The sequence below is a fragment of the Musca autumnalis genome, unplaced genomic scaffold, assembly GCF_047663935.1.
Source record: "Musca autumnalis isolate F117 unplaced genomic scaffold, ASM4766393v1 scaffold_2, whole genome shotgun sequence".
NCBI classification, from domain to species: domain Eukaryota; kingdom Metazoa; phylum Arthropoda; class Insecta; order Diptera; family Muscidae; genus Musca; species Musca autumnalis.
This window is the reverse complement of record NW_027411755.1, coordinates 135787322-135814865: the sequence shown is the minus strand read 5'-3', so window position 1 is coordinate 135814865 and position 27544 is coordinate 135787322. Positions and strand designations below refer to the sequence as shown.

The 27544-nt window shown below is 39.6% G+C and overlaps 1 protein-coding gene across 8 annotated transcripts in view; it reads right to left on the bottom strand.

The window, feature by feature from the left end:
- The window catches only part of salr (spalt-related), a 120545-nt gene that overhangs the window by 34702 nt on the left and 58299 nt on the right, over positions 1-27544 (bottom strand). For all 8 annotated transcript variants that reach the window (XM_073969418.1, XM_073969422.1, XM_073969420.1 and 5 more), the window contains exon 3: positions 8628-11524. In XM_073969418.1, coding sequence (XP_073825519.1) covers positions 8628-11454 — 2827 coding nt within the window. In that variant the 5' untranslated portion in view covers positions 11455-11524. The remainder of the gene's footprint in view (positions 1-8627; positions 11525-27544) is intronic.

Below are 27544 nucleotides of genomic sequence, written 5' to 3'. Positions count from 1 at the left end.
CCGAAAATCGGAAGGTACCGTTCTATGGGGGCTATTAGAAGACTTGGACCTACAGTTCGGCCAAATGGTAATTTTTTAAGAGAACAAAGTTTTAATTTTTTTTTGTATTTTGCTTTTTGTTTATTAATATCTTTATTATTGAAAAATACAAACATAAGGAATTCAGAATTTAACAAACAGAAGTTAAAATTTAAAAACATTTTAGGTCGCAAATATAAGCGGACAAAACTAAAGCACCCCCCAATTCGAGGTACAACAAAAACTATTGAAATCAATATTTCTTTGCGTATTCTTTATTCTGGATGACACAAGCACATCTTTTAGGCATAGAGGATATTAAATTGTTAATTATTGCAGGAGATATTGCTTCCCAGGCTATTTTTGCGGCTTCAAATAAATTTTCTTTGGTTTTGCAATTTTGTTGGTTGATTTTTGAGTTAACGATCTCCCACAACCCCCAATCGAGAGCTAATATCAGGGGATTGGGCGGGCCACTTTCGATACATGTTTTGGCTCGTTATCTTCCTGGAAGGCCCATCTAAGTGGCATCTCTTCTTCAGCATAAGGCAACATCACGTCTGTTAATGTCAAAATCCTGGGTCATAAAGGTCCTTGTCAACTTCTGGCAACTCAGGCTTTTGGCATTCTCCATATCTATTTTCCTTCACACTATCGCTCACCTATTCATACCCATGCGTGTGTATGCGTTCTGCTTTTCTTATTCGAATCATGTCATTTGTGCTTTCTCGGGGGAACAGATATATGGGAGCTATATCCAAATTTGAAATCGGAATCAGAATTTCCGTTTTTGGTGCACCAAATACCTCAAATCGGGCGAAAATATATATGGAAGATATATCCAAATCTTTACCGATTTTCACCAGAAGCAATAGGGAACTGTACTTTGATCACAAAAATACATGGACGTGTGTTAATCGACTCAGAAAGTGGTTCTATGTGTATACCCAAAAGGAACTATGGGTATATCTCGTTAAATCCTCAGCATATTATGCGCATATATACACCAAGTATGTTTGGACGAAATCCGTTTCAGAAAATTTGGAGTCGATTTAGCAATGTCCGTCCGTCTGTCTGTCGGTCTGGCTGGTGCGCATGATAACTCTCGAACGGATCAACCCATTCGAACCAAATTTTGGATATCGTAATATTTTGCCTAATTTTAGTTTAAGTTCGATGATGGCCCACTCCTTCGTGTAGCTCCCCACAAACGCTCAAAAATGTTCGGATAATTTGTGCGCACGATAACGCTTGAAGGGAGTAACCTATTTAGTCCATACTTTACACATCCTGAAATTTCTATCTGACTTAGATGAGGTTCCAATATGGACCCAATCGGGTACACAAATTTTCGGAAAAGTTAAGTTTAGGACCAGCTCACGAATCGCTTTGATCTTTCTTGTAACAACTTGTATTCACTGCCCCCCATACGACGGTATAAGTTTCATTAGGGGCAAGCCCATATTTCCTGACAAAATAGCCTGAAAGATGCAAAAAAAAACCCTATGACACCGTGTATAGTTGTTGGAGCGAAAGATAACTCTCGAACGGGTCTGCCGATTCAGTCCAAAATTTGGACTTCGTACCTCCCACACAAAATTTGTGATAACTTTACTTTAAGATCTGCTCTTGAGTTACTTTGATTTTTGTTGAAGCCGACCCCCTTTACGATGGTACAAGTTTTTTCAGGGGCAAGTAAATATTTTCTGAGAAAATAGCCCGGAAATTATGGTACCATATGTATTGGCTGGAGCGCACTATAGCACTCGAACTGGTCAACGGATTTGGTCCGAAATTTGGGCTTCGTCATATTTTGTCCAAACTTAGTTTCAGTTCGAAGATGAGCAATACCGGTCCACAGCTCCCAGTACTTCCCCCTAAAATGTAAAAAAAATGTCTTTCTTGAACAGGGTAGCCAATTTGTTCCAAACTTTGCATCTTCTAACATTTGGTCCAAATTTAGTTTAACTGCTAAAATGGCTCCTTAAGGTACTTCCCTCGCAAAACTTCAACATTTTTGTTTAAGTGCAGTTTAGGGTCTGTTCAAAGAACCTTTGGAAATATATACCGATGCAATTAGTTGTGGTCCTGCTTACTGCGATATTATGTTTTCCGTGGAAAAGTTCACGCTTCCAAATGTTATACGATGACCCACTGAAATGAATAGTGGGTGTGATAACTATCGACAAGATATGAATCCCAAAATAAGATCCACTTTCATAATGGACTATGTCGGTCCATACCTTCAAGTACAACTTTAATCCTAATCCACATTTTTGTCTGTAAATTTAAATGTTCAAAAAGGGCAGCAAAATTCTGAAAATACCCTCAATACATCCGATCTGTCTGTAGATGAAAGTTTCAGTTCACATACGCTGAGGGTATATTTCTGTCGGCAAAGCCGACTGATACTTTTCTACTTGTTTTCTTTTACATGTTAGATACAAATGCACGAATCAACGTACCGATCTCTTAACCTTCTTCGACAGTTGGAGATATTGACGGCACGGCCCTCACGAATGGTTATTAAGCCATCAGCATATGATAGTGAACAGAGATAGTGATTCGCCAAACCACGAGCTGCCATCGGAAAATAAGAATGATTCCCAGACCTGTGAACAATTAAAACTACGATTGATCAAATGTGCTTTACCTAAACGAAACCAAATAATAAGATTGCGATAATATGTTTAATGACATGTAGTGTGAAGTGTTATTGTATTAAAGATTATAACGTTTATGAAAAAAAATTAAACTTGTGTTTTCTCTCTCTCTCTCTAAAGTTCCCAACAAATAAATTCTTGTGACGACCCTGGCCCCCACTGAACTACCCCAGCTTCAAAGTGAAAATACGTCGTCACAATGGCGCCCGAGCAGGGACATGAAAAAGAGAGAGAAAAGTAAAAAAAAAGAAAAGAAAATACTAAGCATATATAAAAAAAAAAAACATTGTGAAACCTAAACACCAATATCGCGGAAAATAAATCAGTGATCGAGTGAAAAAAAAAAATATCAAAAACACACGCAAAATATAAAGAACTATCAAAGACAAAATATTAAAGAAAATGACGAAAATGTTGCGTATATCGTGGGCATACACCCTGAAGCAAGAAGATCTGGTCGAATATCTGGCCGAATTTAAACTTGATACTACCGGCAAGGTGGACGACCTCCGTAAACGATTGGCAGGATTCATGCACCAAGATCATGAACAAGAAGTAAAGGAAAGATTATTAGAACTACAAAATAAACACGAAAGCGAAAGTAATTCGGCAAATGGTCGATCACCAGCCCAATTACCAGCAATCACGATCGATTCCGGCGAAAAAATTACTACGACTCCAGTCAAAACAGAAAACATCGCGGGACCAGTGGAGAAAATGAAGACACTTTCAAATTCGGCAAAGGAACTGCATCCCAATCAACCTTCGGCAAAACTTGTCAAACGCAAAAGCGAAGAGTACCCAGTCCAACAACACCATCCAAACCGGAATTCACCTGTTGTCCGAACTACAGTTCCGAGCAAAATAATACCAGAAAACATGTCACACATGAGCAACCAACAAGATAAGGAACATAAAAAGGATAATCACCCACAACTTATCTTGGATCAGATTCATAAGTGGAACATCCGATTCGACAAGGGAAGAGACCCAATTGAATTCATGGAGCGTGTCGAGGAACTGGCCCAAATGTGCGGTGTGGACCTCGACCAATTAATAAAAGTGATGCCAGAGCTTCTACGTGATAAAGCATTAATCTGGTATAGGAATAATAATATACACTGGAAAGGATGGGTGGAATTTAAGAAGGATTTCTTGAACTTCTTCTTACCGCCAAGATATTTTGAAAAATTGGATGATGAAATCCGGAAGAGAACACAGAGACCCCGGGAAGCATTTAAAGAATTTGTACTAGCGACACAAAACTTGATGCAGCACACCACGATGACGGAAGAGCAAAAGCTAGAAAGGATCTTCCGAAACTCCCTCCCAGAATATCAGTGGTACATTCGACGAAATGATTTTAAAACATTGGCGGAATTGATAAAACTCGCAGACGACTTAGAAAGTATTCCGAACCCAGGGCGGAATGAACAGCCTCGCCACCAGTCGAACTACGGCCGAAATACGGATCATCAAAGAAATAATTTGTTTCGCACAGAAAGGGATAACGGAACTCAAAAAGACACTGCATGTAATGTAGAACACCCGATGAAACGTAATGGTGGAAATGGAACGACGTTTATTTGCGAAGAACATCGCCTTGCTGCTGCTGTGATGATAGAAGGACAACGAATAATTGCCACAGTGGATACCGGTGCCACGAGTTGCTTCATTAAAAAGCAGTTCGCCGAGAAACTAAGAAAAAATCTAGTATACAACCGGCAGCACATAAACGTCATTCTTGCAGACGGCACCGCAGTCAATGTAACCCAGGCAACCACGTTAAATGTTGCCTTTGGGAACCAACATACGGACGTGCCATTTTTAATCATGCCGCAATTTAAGGAGGATATCATTCTGGGGTTAGAGTTCCTCAAAAGGTTCCCAACGACCATTCAGTGTGCTGGAGTCAGCATAAAGTTAAGCGAGGCCACTCAACGAGCCGAATACTGCATCATAATGCGAGAAGACAGCGACGACCAAGAAGAGGTAAGAGAAGTGGCTTTGCCGCAAAATAAAATGTGTCCAAAGCTTAACCTCATTAATACTAAATTGACCGAAGACGAACACAGCATGATCAAGGATTTTCTTACAAAAGAACTGCAGCTGTTCAACAAAATTCGAGGACCATCTCATATTGCGAAACATACCATTGTCATGACGGACGATCGACCCGTGAAACTGCGATATGCACCACGAAATCCCGCCATGCAAGCCATCATTGATGAGGAGGTAACGAAACTAATCGATAGAGGGTGTGTGGAACCTTCTACAAGTCCATATAGCTTCCCCATCACGCTAGTAAGGAAGAAGAATGGAAGCTGGCGCACATGCATGGACTTCCGTCAACTGAATAAAAGGTCAGTGCCAGACGCTTACCCTCTTCCACGTGTGGACACCATTTTGAATCGCCTAAGAAATGCGAAATATGTGAGCAGCTTGGACCTGAAAGACGGGTACTGGCAAATACCGATGGCAGCCGAAAGCCGAAAATATACAGCTTTTGCGGTAGCAGGAAAAGGTCTATATCAGTGGAAGGTGATGCCCTTCGGATTACATTCCGCACCTGCTACCTTCCAGCGAGCATTAGATACGGTAATTGGTCCGGAGATGGAGCCACATGCCTTTGCATATCTCGACGATATTATCGTCACGGGAAAAACCGTACAAGAACACATGGAAAACTTACGCGAAGTATTCAGAAGATTGCGCGCTGCAAATCTAAAGATAAACGTCGATAAGTGTGAGTTCTTCCGCAACGAAACGAAATATCTCGGGCACGTAGTAAGCAGTGAAGGAATCAAAACTGATCCCGACAAGGTCGCGGCAATCGCCGAAATGAAGCCCCCAACATCAGTGAAAGAAGTGAGGCGGTTCTTGGGTGTTGCATCATGGTATAGGAGATTTGTCCCCCAATTTGCCAACATTTCGCAGCCACTGACAAGCCTACTGAAGAAAGGAAAACACTGGAAATGGGGACCAGAGCAACAGAAGGCGTTCGATTCACTAAAAGCCCGACTAACGGAGGCACCGGTACTTGCGTGTCCGGACTTTAACCAAACATTTGTACTCCAAACAGACGCGAGTGATTATGGTCTTGGGGCCGTTCTCACACAGGAGCTAGACGGTGAAGAACGAGTTATAGCTTATGCCAGCAGGCATTTAAACGGAGCGGAAAAGAATTACTCGGCAACCGAGAAAGAATGTCTCGCTATAATTTGGGGCATTAGGCAAATGAGACCTTACCTGGAAGGATACAAATTCGTCGTCATCACCGATCACCTTGCTTTAAAATGGCTTAATTCTATAGAAAGTCCTTCTGGAAGACTAGCACGATGGGCGTTGGAACTTCAACAATATAACTTTGATGTCAAATACCGCCGGGGAAAACATAATGTGATTGCAGACGCACTATCAAGACAACCATCAGAGAGGCTGGAACTAGCAATTACACAAAACGAAAAGAAATGTCCTTGGCTACAGAAATTAAAAAAGGGAATTGAAAAATACCCTGAAAATTATCCGGATTACACTATTATCAACGACCAGGTTTATCGGCATTTACCACACCAGGTCAGCGACGAAGATTGTACACCTTGGAAACTGTGTGTGCCAACACCATCAAGGGAACAGGTTCTGAAGGAAACGCACGACAGTCTGGCTGGTGGTCATCTCGGAGTCAGAAAAACCGGTAATAAGGTTGCCAATAGATACTTCTGGCCAGGAATGTTCCAGTACGTGAAAAGGTATGTGAAGAAATGCGAATCATGCCAAAAATATAAAACCAGCCAACAGCAACCACCAGGTCAAATGCTCACTAGAGTTCCAGAAGAGCCCTGGGCCACTATATGTGCCGATTTTGTAGGGCCCCTTCCACGGTCAAAACACGGTAACTCCATGCTCCTAGTTATAGTGGACCGTTTCTCAAAATGGGCAGAACTAATACCGTTACGCAAGGCCACCACGGAGGGGTTAATTAAAGGATGCCGGGAGAGAATTATTGCAAGGTATGGCGTCCCGAAGACAATCATCACCGATAATGGCGCACAATTTACAAGTGCACAGTTCAAAAAATTCCTGCATGAAATGGGCATAAACCATCAATTGACAGCCCCGTACACGCCCCAAGAAAACCCGACCGAGAGGACCAATCGCACAGTCAAGACCATGATCGCACAAATCGCACGCCAACAACACAATAAGTGGGACGACGCGCTACCAGAGGTGATGCTGGCGATAAATACGAGTGCATCCGAGTCTACCGGATATTCACCAGCTTATCTCACACAAGGTCGAGAGCCACGGTTACCACAGGCATTGTATGATCAGGTCACTGTGGGAACCGGGACGAGGGTAGTCCAACCCGAAGATCGAGCAACAGAATTAAAAGAAATTTTTACAATCGTACGACGTAACCTAGCCAAGGCAGCCCAAAAACAGAAACGCCACTACGATTTGCGACGACGAGTGTGGAAACCCAAGATTGGTGAAAAAGTCCTATTGCGGTTACACCCACAATCAAAGGCATTAGATAAATTCGCTGCCAAACTAGCACCGAAATACGGTGGTCCTTATGTTGTCGAAAGCTACAAATCCCCAGTCATCGTAGTTGTCAGAGGAAACAATAAGGAGACACGGGTTGTGCATCTCAGTGGGCTCAAACAATATTACGAATAAAACATAGATCACTGTATAGAGCCACTGTAGCAGGGTTCGCATCGTATATCGTTGCCCATTGTTCTTATTGCTTCAGATTATTTAATTATATTTTATATTTTGTGTATTTCCAGACGACAGGGAGATAAGGGCGAGCCATTAAAATAACATTGAACAACTAAAAATAAATAAAATTAACATCAATCAACACTACAACACACACCAACATAAAAAAAATGGACCTCGATAGTCCCAACTCAAAAAAATTCAAGGCCGCAAAACAAAAGCTGCGGGATCACTACGAGCGATTAGATGCACAGAAGCATAGGACGATTTTCATCAATGACGAATATCCAACCACAAGCCGCAATCTACTAGAGGTTCCCAAATTTTTAAAAAACGCAGAAAATTCTAATTATATGGGAAATGTTTATTATCAGAGCATTCTTTGGCATTTATTTCTTTAAGTTTATGTTTTTCTTTAAGTTTATATCTATCGAGTCTACGTCTTAGACGGTCTGTCCGTAGATTCAAATTTTCTATGAATCGTTCGAACATTTCGAATGGTAACTGACGAATGACGCGAGTGATGTTTTGCACTGAATTGAAGCGGGGTTGTCCGCATACTCTTTTGACTTTACATTACACGATCTTGGTGGCCAATCGACCGGCCCAAAACCTGAAGTTGTGTGCTCATCGAAGTGATGCCTTAATTAATCCATTGATTGATGTCATGTGGGGAAGTAGCGTCGTCTTTTTGAAACCAAAATGTCACCGAGATCACAAGCTTCATTTTCAAGCATCAAATAGTCGGCTATCATGGTCGCCATTGAAGGTTAAGTTCTTACCGACTTTATTTTTGAAGAAATATTGACTGATGATTCTACCAGCGGATAACAAAACGAAGCCGTTTTTTCTGAAAGAAGTGACACCTCTTGAATCTCCTTAGATTGCTCTTAACCAAAATGCGGCTACTTTCCTTGTTTACATAACCATAAAGCCAGAAATTGGCCTCATCGCTGAACAAAATTTGGCTCAAACACATTCCTCAAAGAACGCGAATTTTCGTAATAAAGTTGAACAATTTGCAAACATTTTTCAGTCGTAAGACATTCCGTGATGAAATGCTAGACAATACTAAACAAAACTAACATGACAGCATGACACGGCTTACACGTGATGAGTCAAAAAAAAGTCTATTGAAAAAAGTAACTCTAGTTGGATCACCCTGTATTTGATACCATACCTTCTTTGTTTCTATAAGACTGAACAAATGTTGTTACTTACCCATAAATCCTAATGGTCCAAATGGTAACAATGGAAATTTTCCCTGATTTCCGAGATTTTGGATTTCTTCACGGGCGGCAGCCATTAGCCAAATATTTGGTGGCATACCCATCAAATGGGGTAGATGATCTAAGGTTCTGGATGGCGTTGTACCATTACGCGATGTTAAATCGATGGCCTGCGAAATAGCAGATTCCATGGTATCATTACCACCACCGCCACCACTTTCACCCTTCTCATCTGCATCTTCGAAATGACGTTTATCCAACGGTGTTAAAGATGATGTATTCTCCCTAGAATCATCTGTACTTTCCATAGTCATGTATTCATCAAAATCACCCTGAGAAGATTCCGAACGATGACCAGAATATTCCGATGTTGTGGAAAAATCGAAATTTTCTGAATTTCCCAGTGATTTATTAGAGTTTTGATCTTCCAAAATGGCGGCTTCCATATGGGCACGTATACGTTGATTGTGTTCAGCAATGGCAGCAGCCATTTCACTTGATGCTCCTGGAATTTGCGGTCCTGTACCTCCTGAACCATCATCTATGGTATGTATACGTATGTGTTGTTGTAAAATAATACCATTTGAGAATTTCTGATGACACACGGGACATTTGAATTGTGAACGCATTGGAGGTTTGATTTTGTGAATACTCATGTGGGCTTTGAGGTTGCCTTTAGTGGCAAAGGCACGACCACAAATCTTACAGCGAAATGGTCGTTCGCCCGTATGCGTTCGTATGTGCATTTGCAGGGAACTACGACAAGACATGACTTTTTGGCAAAATATACATTGATTGGGATCTGTGAGTTTGTTTTCTATGTTATCCACCAATTGTTGCAGCTTAGAGGTTTCCGAAGTGGTATCAATTTCGATTAGATCCTCCCAAGATTTGTCTACATATGTCTCAACTTGACAGAAATCACCAGTTAAATGTTCTAAACTGCTGTTACGACTGAGTGAAGAAGTAGAGCGCCGAAAGTGTTTGGATAAATTGTGTTCCTCGGTGCTGTCGATGCCATTACCAGGGTAACTTTTGCGAAATTCATGTGGAGGTGTTGAACTGTTTGAGTTACGTTTCCGATGAGAACTGTTACGTTTTGGTGTTGTTGCTGCCAGAGGACGTTCGGTTTTATCGGTTGTTTGCTGCTGTGGCTGATGTTGCTCCATTCCTGAGGGTTCCATTAAAGCTTGTGGTGTTTTCACTCTCACCAAAGGTTTGGGTTTAGGTTCTTCCTCCCTCGTTGGCATTGGCTTGCTAAGATCTTCGGGATGTTCATTGGGTGGTTTGACAGCTGTTGTCGTTGTTAGATCCTTTGCTTCATCTTTACTCTCCTCTTCAATTTCTTTGGTCTCTTCTGGGGTTTTTGTTTTCTCCGGTTCAATGGGATCCTTGCCAAGGGGTTTCTCAAAGGACGGCAGGGGTAGGCGAATTGCCATGCCCATGAGTCCTGGTGGTGCTGGAGGTGGAGGTGGCTGTGGAGGATGTGGATGTGGTGGCACTGAGACTGACGTAGGTGGTTGGACACTCATTGCTGCTGGTGGCATATCCAAGGGTGGCCCCACACCGGGTGGCATTAAAATGGGCGGGTATATTTGGGTATGTCTTTGATAATGCACCTTCAGATTTCCTTTTGTGGTAAATTTACTACCACAAACATTACACACAAATGGCCTCTCTCCCGTATGCGATCTCAAATGGATTTGCAGGGCAGAAAATGAGCCAAAAATCTTACCACAATATTTACAACGATGTTTGAAAATTTCTCCCCTACCCTGGCCATCCTTCTGCATATATTCATACTCATCCTGCATTTGGGAGGCATGAAGACTTTGAGAAGCCGAATCAAGGACCTCCTCTGTTCTACGCTGTAACATTTCCAAACAATTTGTTTCACTTGGCGGGGGTATGGGATCATGATCGGTAATTATGGTTGAGGCCAATGTGGAGCTAATACCACTCAGCAGTGGTTGGTAATGGGGTGGTGATTGCACTTTATCATTATTATTGGAGTTCCTATCTTGATCAGTCTTACTGCTTACATCGTCCCTGGTAGGTTTTGGTGAGTTGCCTTGGGGATTGTTTCGCCCTGTTGAATTTCTTCTTGCCTTACTTGGTTGGGTCAAATCTATTTGCACATTTTCTTCCTCCTTGTCATCACGGCTTTTACGCCTTGATTCTAGTTCTTGTCTCTCCACATCCCTCTCCTCATCCTCCTCCATCTCCTCTTCATTGGCAATATCCTCTTCTTCGTCTTCATCTTCTAACCTGTCTCTTCGTTTCAATTGACTTTGTAAATGTTGTATAAATTGTAATTGCATTAAATGTTGACGTTGTAATATGGCTGTCGTCAGATCCGGACCTGGGACTTCACCAAAATATTGTGTATTGGCCAATGCAGAGGCTGCAAATTGTGCCACAGCAACTTTGGTATGTTCCAAGGCTTCCAATGCCACATGACCCTTGCCGGCCAAACCATTTGGTAACACTGACAAATCTAAAGCTTCTTCTTTGCCACGTTGGCCAGATTCCTCTGTTTCTTCCAAATCCACATCTTCATTATCCGCTTTAGAATTCTCATTAATGGCCAAAGGGCTACGGGGACTCTTGGGACGCTCATCACGCTCCTCTGAGGGAGTATCGCTTTTGCGTGACATTATATTGCTATCATTATCATTGTTGTTGCTATCCGCATCTAAATCTTTGGTTAATGTTGGTGGACTCTCTGGGGAATCATTTGTGTTGTTGTTATTGCTCCCTGTACCAGCACCAGTACCTCCCCCACGATAATTAATACGATTGTGGAATATCGAACACATGTTGGGCAGGAAAGTAGCAAATCGTCGGTTTGTAGATAATGCTCAGATGGCTACTGATTTCGTATTAAGTCTGAAAAGAAAAATTCAAACAAAAAACATATTAATAATGCATTTCATTACAAAGTGAAGACAGGGAAAGAAGAAGAAAATTGCATAAGGGGAGAGAGAACAATTGTATAATTTCACAAAAAAAACAGTTGGTCTGTTATGTGAAGATCGTCTGAATAAAGTCTATTGACCGTTGCCACAAATAAAACCAATCAAACTCATCAGAAGCCAGCCAGCCAAGCAGGCATCCATCAACCCTTCGATCTGTTAAACTGAGTCACACCTCTTATATGACCACTCGCTATACAGCATTCGGTAAATACTACCGTCATAGAACAACACAAACATCCATTATATATGCACATATTGGACCACAGCACTCACTCAGTTCCTATTACTATTATTTTATAAACTGGCCTGTCTGTACGTCCGTCCGATTGTCTCTTAATTTATGATATATTCTCAAAATGAATATATGAATAGTTTTAGTTATCGCAGGCGGATTGTATTGAGTTGGATGAGTGGATGGATTTTATAAATTTCTTTATGAATAAATGATTAATTTACGGCTGTTGCAAAATTTTGGATTCAAGACTCCGCCGTTTGATATTTGTCACCGTTCCACATTGATTACCATTAATGTTGTTGGTACAGGCCAATATAACTGAATATTGTATTGATGCCAAATAACAATACCTAAAGCCCAATTGTAATTTATTAATATATTTTCATTTTACGTGCATTCTACTAAATTCGAGTTATTCTGCATTCGATGCTGTATCAATACACATTGACGAAAGTTCGTATTATAACCAAATTTATTAATTTATTGTTTTTGCTTGATTTTATTTAAAAAAAAAATAAAACCATTTGGTCCAGAAGGAATTGTTATGATGTGGAAATTTTTGTTATTTTTGTTGTTGAAATTTGTTTTTATTTGAAGTACAAAAGTTTTAATATAAACCACGAATATATGATGAGGTGTTGACTGAAAATTTATGAGACAGTCTCACAATTTAACATTTTCGAGGTGACCACATAAAAATCTATTGTAAGATTATGAGTGTCGTAAGGCAACTGAGGAGGAGGAGCACGCAACATATAGGTATATCCTTCAGTAGAATTTTTCATAGAATCTTCCTTATGATTTGAACACATCTTCACAAAACGTTCCCGATTAAAACGCTCAAATAATTTCATACCTCTATTAGAATTTCTTACAATTTGTTAGTATTCATAGGCCTGCTTCTGAGCACATCCCGAAAGCGACGAATTTGATAACTATTGAAAATATTTTAATATATAATATTAAAAAGTATAATATTAAAAAGTACGCTGAAATATGTATTTTACACACGAACACTTTGATAACGAACGCCGGATATAACGAACAAATTTTGCCGTTCCTACCCCCTATTCTCATTTTATTATTATTTTATTCATTATTATTTTAATCACGGTTATAACGAACTAAAATGTTGATCCGTTAAAAATGTTGATTCACGAAGAGGTCATCATAAACTTTGTATATTTAAAACGACCAAATAAATCGTATTGACAGGACCCCTATTTAGAACGTATTACAGCAATAATTAACAAAAATTTTGACCTCGACACGTCTGTCCATTTTTACAACACATGGTGTATATTCCTTTAATTCCTCTCAAAACCCACGCGCAAGGAGACTGCCTAAAGAACCCTTCGACGGAGGGCGAAAAGGAGTGCTCGGGCACGAAGAAGGCGAGCGCGACCGCGGAATCCTCCGGAAGTACCAAGGGCTCTGATAAGAAGCCCAGGACCTTCCAGATGAGGAAGATGGGCGCAGAGACTGGCTCGGAGCCGCCATCTACTTACGCCAAGGTGGCCAGGAAGAACTACAGGGACGAGAGGTGCTATGCAGTGATCGATACCAGTAGAGGGTCCGGCAGATTACCTAAAGAGCATCAGCAGGCCATCGAAAATATGGTCAGCGATAAAATACTGGAACACATTCTAAAGAGTGGGCCAATAAAAATAGTCAGCAGCGAGCTCAAAGGGGACCTCCTAGTATACCACTTGAGACCGCACGCGAACCCGTCCGCTCTCGAGGAAGTCATCAACAGTGTGACAACTCCTTGGGAAGGCGGCAAATTGAAGCTGGTGAGGAAGGACGAGATACCTCATCTGACTAAAGCGACGGTTTACGTCAAAGGGTATGGCTGCAAGTTCGAGACAGAACGCATGCTCGAGATCTTTGGCATGCAAAATGAGACCTTGGAAGTGAAGAGGTGGGAAGTCTTCCACAGGGAGGAGAAAGATGATGGCACTCTCCTTGTGGTTGGAATTGACGACCTCTCACTATACAGTCTTACAAAGACAAAGGGCAAGGCATACTACATCTGTAATGCAGTCACCTTTAAAGTTGGAAGGGCACGAGTCGGGGAAGAAGAAGAGGATGCCCACCAAACCAGCAAGGAGGACAAACCACCGAGCAATACCGAAGAGGGGGTCGAAGCCATCAGCGACTCCCAAGAAGCAAGCTTACTGGATGACTCATGATTAAGCCATCCAGATAAACCTCCATCGGAGCGAAACGGCAACTCAAGCCCTGATGGATAAAATAAACAAAGGTAATATACACATCGGTTTAATCCAGGAACCTTGGACCGTAAAGAACAAGGATCCCGGACTAAACCACATTAATTACCAACTCTTCTACGCTAATACAGGAAACCGACCGAGGACCTGTATTATATGCCATAAAAACGTATTCTTTCTTTTCTCCCCAGAGTTGTCAACCTCGGACGCCACAGTGTTGAAGCAAGGGAATGGTAATATATACCTAGCATCAATTTACCTGCCGTTCGACTCGCCGACATTACCACCTTCGTCGGAGCTGCAGCAACTGGTGAGGAAAATCAAGCAAACAGGTAACGAAGTACTAGTAGGTAGCGATGCTAACTCTCACCACATTTCGTGGGGTAGTACTAATACCAACAAGAGGGGTCAAGCCCTTCTAGAATTTTTTAATACTAACGACCTGATAACCCTTAACATAGGAAATACACCAACCTTTGTTAACAGAGTTAGGGAGGAAGCATTAGATGTAACAATATGTTCAGAAAATCTAATAAACGAGGTACATGAGTGGAGGGTTTCAAAGGAACACATCTTCTCTGACCATAGGTATATTAGGTTTAAAATATCAAGGCCACCGCCGAATCCGATAACTTTCCGAAATAAATCCAAAACTAATTGGGCTAAATTCGGAAAACAAGTTAAAGATAGACTAGGGCAAGAAGTTGAGGTTTGCCTAAGTAAAGAAGATATACATAGAAATGTCAATAAACTAACAGAGGCTTTAGTAAGGTCTTTCGAAGAAAATTGTCCACTTCGAGAGAGGAAATCTGCCTACGAAAAACCCTGGATGACAGGGGAAATTCGTAACAAAGGCGAAGAGGTCCGAAGACTTTACAATAGGGCAAAAAGTAAAAATGCAGCTGTATTCTGGGACAACTACCAAACAAAACTAAAAGAATACAACAAAATGACAAGAAACGCCAAACGGAACTCCTAGAAGCTTTTTTGTGAACAGGTAGATAGCGTGAATGACGTCTCTAAAATTAAAAAGTTTCTATCTAAAACTCACTCACAACCCTAGCTTATGGTTGAAAACTCTTAGCCTTCTGATGAGAACGCACTTCCGTCGAGTACTACGGCACACACAGTGTCACCGATGGATATAGCTTACGCATCAGAAGAAGCACCAAAAATCAACAACTTGATGATTAAAGAAGCAATAATGAGCTTCTCACCATACAAAGCAGCGGGACCAGACCAGATTTTCCCAGCCTTACTTCAAAGGGAAGTAGACTATATTTCGTCCAATCTGGTCGAGATTTTCAATTCTTGCTTAAACTTTGCGTATACTCCATTGGCCTGGCAAGAGGCAAGAGTAATATTCATTCCCAAGCCCGGCAAGTCAAGTTATGCAATACCAAAATCTTATCGTCCGATAAGTTTAACTTCATTCTTACTCAAAACAATGGAACGGACGGTCGACACCATGATAAAGAGTAACATCTCTAACGATATGCTCAAGTACAAACAACATGCATACGTAAAAGGTACATCAGTGGAAACCGGATTACATGAGGTAGTACACCATATAGAGAGAACCTTCGAGATGAAGTTGTATACTCTCGCAGTTTGCATTGACATCGAAGGAGCGTTCAACAACGTCAGCACCGAAACGCTAGTCTACTCCATAGACGAGTTTCAGGTAAAAGAGACAAAGTTGGTCAGGGGACGCCACGAAGGATTTGAACCCATCTGCTATGCAGACGACGTTATAATACTCCTTAGGGGAAAGAATCCAAATATACTCTGTAGAAGGGCCGAAACGGCTCCAAAAACAGCATACAACTGGGCTAGACCGAGGGGTCTAAATGTCAACCCGGAAAAAACAGAATTATGTATATTCACTAGGAAAACGAAAATAGGAGCTTACGAAGAACCCGTTTTCCTAGATAAGATGATAAACATTTCTCCAACAATTAAGTACCTGTTAGTAATTCTAGACAGGAAACTTAAATGGAGAGACCATATTCAGGAAAGGGCTAATAAAGCCCCCAGATGTTGGTCAACCTGCAGAAGAGCTATATGCTCAAAATGGAGTTTCAATCCTAGGATGACACACTGGTTATACAGAAGCGTAATTAGACAGATTCTAACGTACGCTTCTGTGGTATGGTGGACAGCTACGGACAAGAAATGCAACGTAAAAGTACTGCAAAAAGTCCAAAGAACGTGCTGCTTAAGTATTAGCGGGGCAAAGAGGACTACACCAACTAGGGCTTTAGAGACAATTTTATTTGTCCACCCAATAGAAATTCAGGTAAGGTATGAGGCAGCCATCGCAGCTATAAGACTTAAGTCGATGAGCGAGTGGATCGTAAGAGACCACCAAAGCATATTACAGGTTACAACGGGTGAGTCAATAGATCATATTGTATCAGACCGTATACCTGAAACAATTGAATCCGCGTTGTGTGAAATGTTAATACCAGACAGGGACATGTGGATCGATGGAACCCTGGAACGGATGCCAACTGGAAGCTGTGGTTTCACAGATGGGGCCGTTCTAGGGGGAAAACGGGTCTGGGTCTATATATCGAAAACCAGGAAACTAGAATCTCCCTTCGACTGCCGGATCATAATACGATCCTACAGGCCGAAATCCGAGCGATCACAGAGTGTCTGAACTGGTTTAAAGCTAACACAATGCCAATCACTGTAAACATCCTAACGGACAGTAAAGCAGCAATTAAAGCAATAACAAGCAAGACGGTGAAATCAAAAACTGTCCTGCAGTGTAAAAAATCAATCAACGACTACTCCCACCATGGTTCTGTTAACATTATATGGTTACCAGGACATAAAGGGATTAGGGGTAACGAGATAGCCAACTCCTTGGCAAGGCAGCCAGAGAGCAAGCTACGATAAGCCTAGATAATACTAAGCCTTTAAAAGCGGCGCGTCTAGAGTTAAAAGCATGGGCAGAAAACGCCCATACAACCCTCTGGAATACTGAAGAGAAAGGGAAAAATACAAAAATCCTCTGGGGAAACCCAGACGAGGATAAAACAAAGGAACTCCTCCAAATGAGTAAAAAAGACATTAGTAGACTGACAGGCATCCTTACAGGACACCTAGGGCTACAAGCACACCTGCACAAAATCGGTTGTGCAGAAAGCAGCGAATGCAGAGCATGCGGAGAGGACGACGAAACGTTGGAACACTATCTCTGTCATTGACCAGCCTTCGCGACGCTGAGAAACCAATTTCTAGGAAATAACACTATACCAGAACTCCACCAAATTAGGGCAAGCGAGTTCAAAAACTTAAGAGATTATGTCAATGGCACAGAATTTCTTAACTGATAAATTTATTTTCTTTTAATAAATTAAGCAATAAATGCCTTATACGGGCATGTGGCGATTCTTTTATTCGCCCCTCTTTTCAACCTAACCTAACCTAAGTCTTCTGCATTGGTATTACTAGGTTTCAAAACCCGATTTTGGCCGTTTTTTGATATTTATCAGATTTTGCTAGGTTACTTCTCAATAAAAACTCTTAAAATTGTGGAAGTTTGGTTTGAGGAAATTTATAATAAATATAAATATATTGTTGTTTACAATGTCATTGCAAGAAAAATAAGTAATGGCGACCAACTGTTCGTTATATCCGTGGTTTTCTATAAACGGTGCAGTAATGATAAGCTTTATTTTATCTCTCTTTTACATATTAATCATTGATACTAAAATCGTCTTTATTGACGTATATTTAAAAAAATATACAAAATTGTAATAACTATTCGTTTGAAAATCTGCCCGCGGGGTTAAAATTTTTGTTACTTACTGCAGTGATCGTTTTCAACAGTTTGTTGTGTATAAGAAAACTAATGAAAATGACATTGGAAGAAATAGCTTTGTTCATTATATACGTAGTTGCTTATAACCGTTGTTCGTTATATCCGAATTTACCTGTAGAAGATTTATCTCACTTTTACACATAAATAATTTAAAAAGTTAAAAATTCCATTAATTCCGCCTTTATTATTTTTTGCCTCAAAAACCGGGCGAATTACCTATAGTGCAATGTCGATAAAAACAGAAAGCGAAAACTCGGGCATTACCGCAACAACTATATCCTATGTCCACCATTTAAGGTGGAGAAGCTTTTTGGCCACTGTGTCTACAACATTCCAACTAAACGAACACAAACACAAATTTGTTGAGTTGACAGCCGCTGGTCAAAGATTCCTAAGAGTCAATCCGGTTCATAGAACCGACCGCCGTGGTATTGTAGAGTTAGAGAAGAGTTAGAAAACCCTTGAAGTCAACAGACTAGTAGGCGAACATAAGCGTAATAAGTGAAGTATAGTCGAAACGGGGCGGCTGTGTGAGCACCAGGATTATGACTTTTTTACAACCTCATATTCCTGTATATTATTTTGATGAGTTTTTACCTAAGATTGCATAAAATCTTAATTAGAAAGTGATTCCATGAAAAGAGCTTCCGCACAAAAAGCTTTTAAAGTTTTTATTTTTCTGAACATTTGAAAATTTTTTTAAGTCACTGTGAGAAGATATTTAACAGTAAACAAGGTCGAGGGGCACACGACATAACCAAAATATAAATAAATATAATTTTATAAAATAAATAACTTTATTTCATATATCATTAAAAAAAGCGGTTTGTGCGGGACCTTTTTAAAAATTTAAATGGAATAAAAGTTATTTTTTTAGGAAAAAGGCCATTCATTCGTGCAAAGAAAATAATTTTTTGAGAAAAAAATTTTTTCAGTTCATAGAATTTTTTTATAATAACATGAAATGAATGTTACTTTTGGCATTAATAGGCAAAAGTTCATTCATTCTCAATACAGGAAATCATTTTTGAGAAAAAATGTCAAAAAGTCATAACCCTAGTGATCACCACTTTTCACAACGACTATTGCGATATCTCCGTTGTTTGACCATTTAGACAAACCTACTTCGCATCAGTGAAGAGGTGATTTTTTCTCCTTCCATTGGCAGGCCTTGCTTTTTGAATACCCCTATAGAATAGAAGCGGAGATATTCACATAAAAATAAAACATTGTATTTTTCCCCACATACGTTTTTTACCCATTCCCTGAATATTATCCGACCATCATCAAAATCAATAGGCCTCTTGCCCACTGACTATTGTGATATCTCCGTTGTTTGACCACCTAAGCCAACCTACTTTGCATCGTTGTAAAGGTGAAATTTTCCACTTTCATTATCAGGCTTTACTATTGAGAGAAGTGGAGATATTCGCTTTAGAATAAAACCTTGATTTTTCCCCTGCCGACGTTTTTTTCCCATTCCGACGCCGGAATATGCCAAAATCAATAGGCTTCTTCCCCTCGCGGACCCCAATCAACCCCCGAATATTTGTGACGATCGTGATTACAAGGTTTAGATGAACGAACGGAAAATCGTAGCCAGGTCGACTCAGCTAATTAATTAATTGTGGTATATATAACTATAGGTCTGCAACCTTTATTTCTATGTGTTACAAACTTTTGTAATACAAAACCAACATGTAATACCCTCCCCACATATTAGTGTAGGGTATAAAAGTGACTAGACCACCTGAAGTAATGCAACATTGGTACAGGATTAAGTAAATTGTGGGCAACGGTGCGCATGTTATTCTTACCAGATGTTTATAGAGCACCTCGAGAGAGATTCGGGTGTGCTACGCCGTATAAGAAGAGCTTTATCAGCCGAGGAGACACTAGCACAATTAACGATAGGCGATGTTGCAGACGTCATCCGAAACACGGAACCATACAAAGCGTTGGTCTCACACATAAAGTTGAATATTTAACAAGTGTGCTCAATCTATCGTTACCAACCCATATTGTACCAGAAGAAGCGAAAATTTAGATAAAAATTTCAAAATACCTGAAATCCGTTTTTACCCTTATATGGGGATATACCAAAATTTGGACCTGTGTCTACAATGTTTGATTGAAAAGCTTCTTGACCACTGGGAACCCTAAGTGTCTATTTATAGGTATTCAGTCCAAAATGTAGCTTAGTAACGTAAAATATTTAATATCGGGCGGTTCCGTTATATGAGGGCTATTGCAATGCGAGGACCAACGTCCTCAATTTTTAGTGGAAAATTGTTTAAACCAAATTACATTCAATCGGTTTAGTGAAGATCAGTGGTGCGATTCTCTAATTCAGTTTTTGAGTTAGGATGTTTGGTATTGCAAATGGGCTATATCGGTCCACTTTTTGATATAGCCCCATAGAAAGGTACCACCCGATTTTCGGTATTATTAAGGTTATGGCCACAATAATCCATCGAAATGGCTGAAATGTTGTATTTAGTCTTCGTTAGGGGTATAAAACTTTCCCACAGCAATGCGTCTGTACAGGTCCACGCCTTAATATAGCTCCCATAGAACGGTACCCCCCGATGTTCGGTGTTTTGAAGGTTGTGGCCTCAATATTCCTCCGAAATGGCTGAAATTTGGTATTTGGTCTTCTTTGGTGGTAAAAAACTTCCCCCAAAAATGTGTCGGAACAGGTCCACGCCTTAATATAGCCCCCATAGAACGGTACCTCCCGATGTTCGGTATTTTGAAGGTTATGGCCGAAGTGGCTGAAATTTGTAGGTATAGGTTTATGCCTTCATATTGCCCCCATAGAACTATACCTCCCGATTATCGGTATTTTGAAGATTGTGGCTTCAATATTCCACTGAAATTACCGAAATTTGATATTTAGTCTTCGGTGGGGGTGCAAAACTTTCCACCTGAAATTTGTAGGTATAGGCCCACTCCATCATATTGTCCCCAAAGAAGCGCACCGCCCGATTTTCGGTATTTTGAAGGTTGTGCCATCAATATTCCACCGAAATGGCTGAAATTTGGTATTTAGTCTTCGTTGGGGTGCAAAATGTTCCACCTGAAATTTGTAGGTATATTCATATTTGAAGATTGTGGCTGCAATATTCCACTGAAATGGCTGAAATTTGGTATTTAGTCTTCGTTGGTGGTATAAAACATTCCACTCGAAATTGTTAATAGCGGCGGTTTACTATCCCCACGCCCAATCCAAGCTGTTATTGGTCTTTGAGGTTATTAAAGGCAGTACCTCAGATGACATTAACGACGAAGATAAACCTGGGATTTGGCACGTAAAAGCCAGTCAGGGCCTTTACTTGGTATCTTCCACCCCCCATGTCACCCTATAAACACTCCGTACAATGTATGCAGACATCGCCATCATTAGGGGATTAATTAGTGTCTTCTTTTCATGACATTGGATGTTCGATAAGCTCCAGAGATTCACGCATCGACCAAGGGATTAATGACTCTCGGACATTTGTTCCGAAACTCTCATATCTCCGCTGAACTATCCGCGGTTGTTTATTTGGTTTGCAGCTACTCAAAATATCTACTGGGCGTTCCAGTTCCTCAACCAGTTTGAACGTTCGATAGAAAACTGGTATGCTTCACCGAAGGGCTGTGCTTAACCACCCTACACCACTTAAAACAGCAAATAACTAAAAGATAGTCATACTATTTACAGGCAGTCTGTTTATTAAGAACCAAGACTTCAAAGATCCAATTACGACTCTAATTAAATATTCTATCAAGATAAACCATTCAATATAAACAGCGATTATTTGAAATTCATTGGCTATTTTTTTTTCAACATCGACCATACCGTTACAATATCTGGTCACCTCAAAGGCAGCACAAAAATTTTGCAAAATATTTCAACATATTGGGCAATTTTTTACTTGTGGACAATTTCTTTCATCAAATATCTATGTATCTAGTTCTAATACGCTCCATTTTACAGGATAAAAATCTGCTGCTAATAACCAAATTTATGTCTATTCAACAACTCTCTTCAAAATGCGAAATAAAATGGACTTTTACGAATATTGAATACATGATTTTTATATAAAAATAAAAAAACAAATTACCAAAAGAAAATTCCTATAAAGAATGAAACCAAATCGAACCTCCGTGGAGCGACATTCGCAACAGAAATAAAACATAAATTAAATTATAAAAACATTTGGATATGTAAAGCAACGATGAAATTGAGTCCAAAAGGACATCACAGTTTACTTGAGGTTAAAAGCTGAGGTTACAAATGGTAACTGATTAAAGTGGGAAAAGAAAACGCAAGACAACCTTCCATCAGCAAATGGTCACACAAACGGACGACACATACATACTCGTACATATACTACTCCCGTTCACTTTCGGTTATAAATCTCAGCATAGAGCTCTTGAGAAACTTTAAATGTATTTAATCTTTTCAACATTAATTAAAATGAATATTTTTCAGATTTAAGAACTGCTCAACATGCTCCTTAATGTCACCTCAACCCGCTCAAGCAGCCAACTTGTTTTTGTGGTATAAAGAAACCTTTAAATGATGGTCAACATTTTGGCGTTGTTGTCATCGTTGTATGCTTACAATGGCTTTTGCTGTTTCATTTGGAGTGAAAGGAGTTACAAGGAGAGGAGGTGTTGACAAAAGAGATTCCTCCTCCTACTTCTGTATATAAAATTATGGCCTTAAATTTGCGTGTATTATTTTTAGCATTAATTATGTTTAGTCAAGTTTACCTCACAACTTGCTATTCAATGATAAAGCAATATAAACTACCATCCAAAGTATTCCTGGTCAAGCTTTCGCAGGCGGTATATGCAGCTACAGCATTGCTTTCTTGTCTCTTATTGATGACGATGATGTGCTACATGATGACCAGACATAAAACATTTTCTCTTTACATTTGGACACACTAACATACATATATGAATACTTATATGGAATTGCCCAGTAAGTTTTCCATATTTTTATGAGGCACAGTGGTGTGTCTAGGTAATTTCTGAGGTATCAAATTCCACATTAGGGTATCTTCAGCAGAAATATGAAGGTACAAGGGGTTTACATCAAACAGTTTTAGATTGACAGTGTTTCATTGCTTCCTAGTTCCAGCTTAATGCAACCAAGTGGGCGGTCTGAACGGTTTTCAATATAATTTGCCAAACTTTTTCTAGACCAAATTCAGTTACACATTCCAAATTTCATCAAAATTGGTTATACATAACGAGGTTAATTCGACAAATAACTAAAACCGGTCGAAAATATATTTGGAAGCTACATCCAAATCTAAACCGAATTCATCGGTCACATTTATTCTTGAGCTCGAGTCGTCATAAAATTGGGGAAGAGTACTTTGTTTCAATACAAAGAAATAAGAGAACTGATGACTCCTAGAGCCGTTGAACAAAACTAGTCTTCTCTGCCTTTCCCACTTAAACAACTTATTGTTTTTTAATTTTAAAACAACAAATCTCAGATTAAGTTGACTTACTTTACAAATAATAAGTAAACACACATCTCCACAAAAATGAATCTGGAAAAAAAGTTACGTGCATTTTTTTAAAATATTTTTTAAATTATGTTATTAAGGTTCGTCAATTTTTAAAATATTTTTATACCCTCCACCATAGTATGGAGGGTATATTAAGTTTGTCATTCCGTTTGTAACACATCGAACTATTCATTTGCGATCCTATAAAGTATATATATTCTTGATCAGGATAAAATTCTAAGACGATCTAGCCATGTCCGTCTGTCCGTCCGTCTGTCCGTCTGTTGTAATCACTCTAGCGTCCGCAATAATTGAGATAGAGTGCTGAAATTTTGCACCCGAGGGTCTTTTTTCCATAGGCAGGTCAAGTTCGAAGATGGGCTATATCGGTCCACTCTTTGGTATAGCCCCCATATAACGGTACCTCCGGATTTGAGGTATTTTGGCGTTCTTCGCCACATTTGCAGACCGAATTAGCTATAATTTGGCACTTAGGGTTCCTAGTGATCAACAAACTTATATTCCAAAGGATATGGGCATAGGTCCATGTTTTGGTATAGTCCCCATATAACGGTACCTCCCGATTTTCGGTATTTTGAGTATTTTAGCTACAATTTGTAATCGAACTAGCTGTAATTTGCTATTTGAGGTTCACAGTGGTCGCGAAATATCTCCACCAAACATCGTCAACATAGGTCCATGTTTTGGTATAGCCCCCATATAACGGTACCTCCCGATTTTCGGTATTTTGAGAATTTTAGCTACAATTTTTAACCGAACTAGCTGTAATTTGCTATTTGAGGTTCTCAGTGGTCATGAAATATCTCCACGAAACATCGTTAACATAAGTCCATGTTTTGGTATAGCCCCCATATATCGGTACCTCCCGATTTTCGGTATTTTGAGTATTTTAGCTACAATTTGTAACCGAACTATTTGCAATTTGACATTTGAGGTTCTCAGTGGTCATGAAACATCTCCACCAAACATCGTCAACATAGGACCATGTTTTGGTATGGCCCCCTTATAACCGTACCTCCCGATTTTCGGTATTTTGGGCATTTTAGTTACAATTTTTAACCGAACTAGCTGTAATTTGACATTTGAGGTTCTCAGTGGTCGTGAAACATCTCCACGAAACATCGTTAACATAAGTCCATGTTTTGGTATAGCCCCCATATATCGGCACCTCCCGATTTTCGGTATTTTGAGAATTTTAGCCACAAATTGTAACCGAACTATTTGCAATTTGACATTTGAGGTTCTCAGTGGTCATGAAACATGTCCACCAAACAGCGTCAACATAGGACCATGTTTTGGTATGGCCCCCTTATAACCGTACCTCCCGATTTTCGGTATTTTGAGAATTTTAGCTACAGTTTTAACCGAAATAGCTGTAATTTGACATTTGAAGTTCTCAGTGGTCATAAAACATCTCCAACGAAACATCGTCAACATAGGTCCATGTTTTGGTATAGCCCCCATATAATGGTATCTCCCGATTTTCGGTATTTTGAGAATTTTAGCTGCAATTTTTAACCGAACTAGCTGTAATGATCGGTATTTTGAGAATTTTAGCTACAATTTTGTCTATTCAAAAATAATCGTCAATATAGGTCCATGTTTTGGTATATCCCCCATATAACTGTACCTCCCGATTTTCGGGAATTTTCAGTGGTCGCGAAATTTCTTCATTAAAATTCGTCAACATGGGTCCATTTTTGAGGGTCTACATTGTTTTGATGAAACTACCCTCAATTTGACTCTTGAAGTTCCCTGCAGCTATAAAACTTTTCCGCCAAAAAATTTAAAGATAGGTTGACTCTTTGATATAGCCCCGTAGGTGGTACCTTTCACCTAGCTGAACACATTTTTTTAGATTAGATAAGATAACGCTGTGCAACAAAATGGAGGTGAAAGTCTGGGGCACGGAAAATTCCTCTTTGGGGAAGAAATGCCTAGGTGAGTATATTATGAACCCAGAAGGACAGATCCGCCGTGAGTCGAACTTCCGCGTTATGGCGTGATGAAATTTGTGTTAGAGACCCGGTGGGCCATCAGGAATTAGCGTTATATCTTTGTTCACTGTTGCTTAAGTACTCTACAAAAACAACAAACAAAGATATAATGATAATTCATAATGGCTTACAGGGTCTCTTGCAAAAACTTCATCACGCCATAACACGGAAGTTCGACTCACGGCGCATCTGTCCTTCGGGGTTTTTAATATACACACACCAAGGGCTTTCATCTCCAAAGGGAATTATCTCTGCCCCAACATTTGTGTTCACAGTGTAATTTAAGCAATAGTGGGAGGCAGTAGGAGTCTATCCATTGTCGAAAAGTTGTTACACCTAAAATTGTGAAATGACCCTAATTATTCCGTTTAAATTAAGATTATTTTATGGTGGAGGGTATAAAAAGTTCGGCCCGGCCGAACTTAACGACTTTTTACTTGTTTAAGTTATCTTTTTAAGGGTGGTGAATTTTTTAAAATATTTTTAAGGGAGGTGGACTTTTTAAATTATCATTTTACGGCTTTCCACGATCCGCAATACTTCCCTGAAAGGTTGAGTGTATTTAAACTTGTCGTGAGTTGTTACTGCAGAACTTGGAGTTACAACGAATCCGACTAAGACCTATCAAGTCAGAGTAAGGCTTAACAAGTTAAAAATATATAAGCTGCGATTGCAGTATCGATCATTGAAAATCATCCCTCTGTAGTCGATCATAATAATTAGAAAGTATTAAAAAAGCAATTCATGGTTGTGTGAAAAATAGCAAAACATCTTTCATAGGCAATTTGGAAAAAAATCATATTCTGCCCACATTCCAACTCAGATTCACAGTGCTTACATCTTGGTGTTATTATAAAATTAACATGTATGAATGGAGGAAAAACAAGAACAACGTTAAAATTTTTTGTGTCACATTTGTTATGCGGCTATTCCTTTCCAAAAACGAAATCAAACATAACCTTACTTTGTTCTTTATATTCTTCTTGTGATACGCCAACTCATTTTGCATCTTTTTTGCAGTTTTTTTTTGCGACAGACATTTATTAGCGACACTGGTTTTCATTTTACGCCGAAATACTTGTAAGGCTACAAAAAGAAATAGTAAGCCCGCCATAACAGTCTGCACGTCTGTCCGTCCGTTCCTACCTTCATTGACTTTGCTTTATATCATCTGAGCATAAATTGTGTTCAAATAAAAACTTGCTTCCAATATTGTGGCATATTTTTCTTAACAATTTTTCATCTTCAGTCGCCACGATTGTTGGGTTATTTAGTTGCAGCATCAATTTTGCCTTGCGTGTGTGTGTGGTTGGTTGCTGCCGGTGCGTTTTGCATAAAAAAGTCATAGTTGGCGATAATTTTATGTCAGAGAAAATAGATGCCGCTCTCTCATTCTGGCTAATGTTTATCTATATATGTACATAACATTTGCAAAGATGTAGAGGATCTCCATCAGAGCTTTTGTGGCTTCTTTGGAAATGCGAAGGTGGTGTTGTTGGTGGTTGGTTTGAAAGTAGTTGATTGGTTCTTTTAGTTAAATTTAATAGATATACAGCATGTATTTCATAGACTACAGCCATCTTTTAGAATTCTTTGTCGGAATTATTGCTGTTGGACGATAATAAATCTATGTGTTGTAATTATTTTTGCGGTAGAAATCTTTCAACCAGGGTATGTAGGTGAATGTGGCGTATTTATTAGGAAGATAACGTACAAAGTTGTTGAGTAGAACTTTGGCTTTAAGGAGATCTAATCGGCTATAATGACGATTGTTATGGAGAACATATTTTAGAAGTTATAGCAAACGAGTAAATGGCCAGATGATGAGGCATATGAAGGTATGATGATTGAAGCTCTATTTCCATAAATTCAGAAAGAATTCAAAGTAGAAAATAGAATGGGTTTATGGTTACGTCGCCTTCGAGAGTCGTTTTCGCTATCACTAAGTTCTACGAATATATGACAGTTTTTGCTAAACGATTCCAGTTTTTGCCCTATAGATTATCTTACTTCAAATGGATATCCAAAATGCAGAAGTGAATAGACACGCCAGATTAAGCACAACCCGAATATAGACTAATACAACATACTGCAAA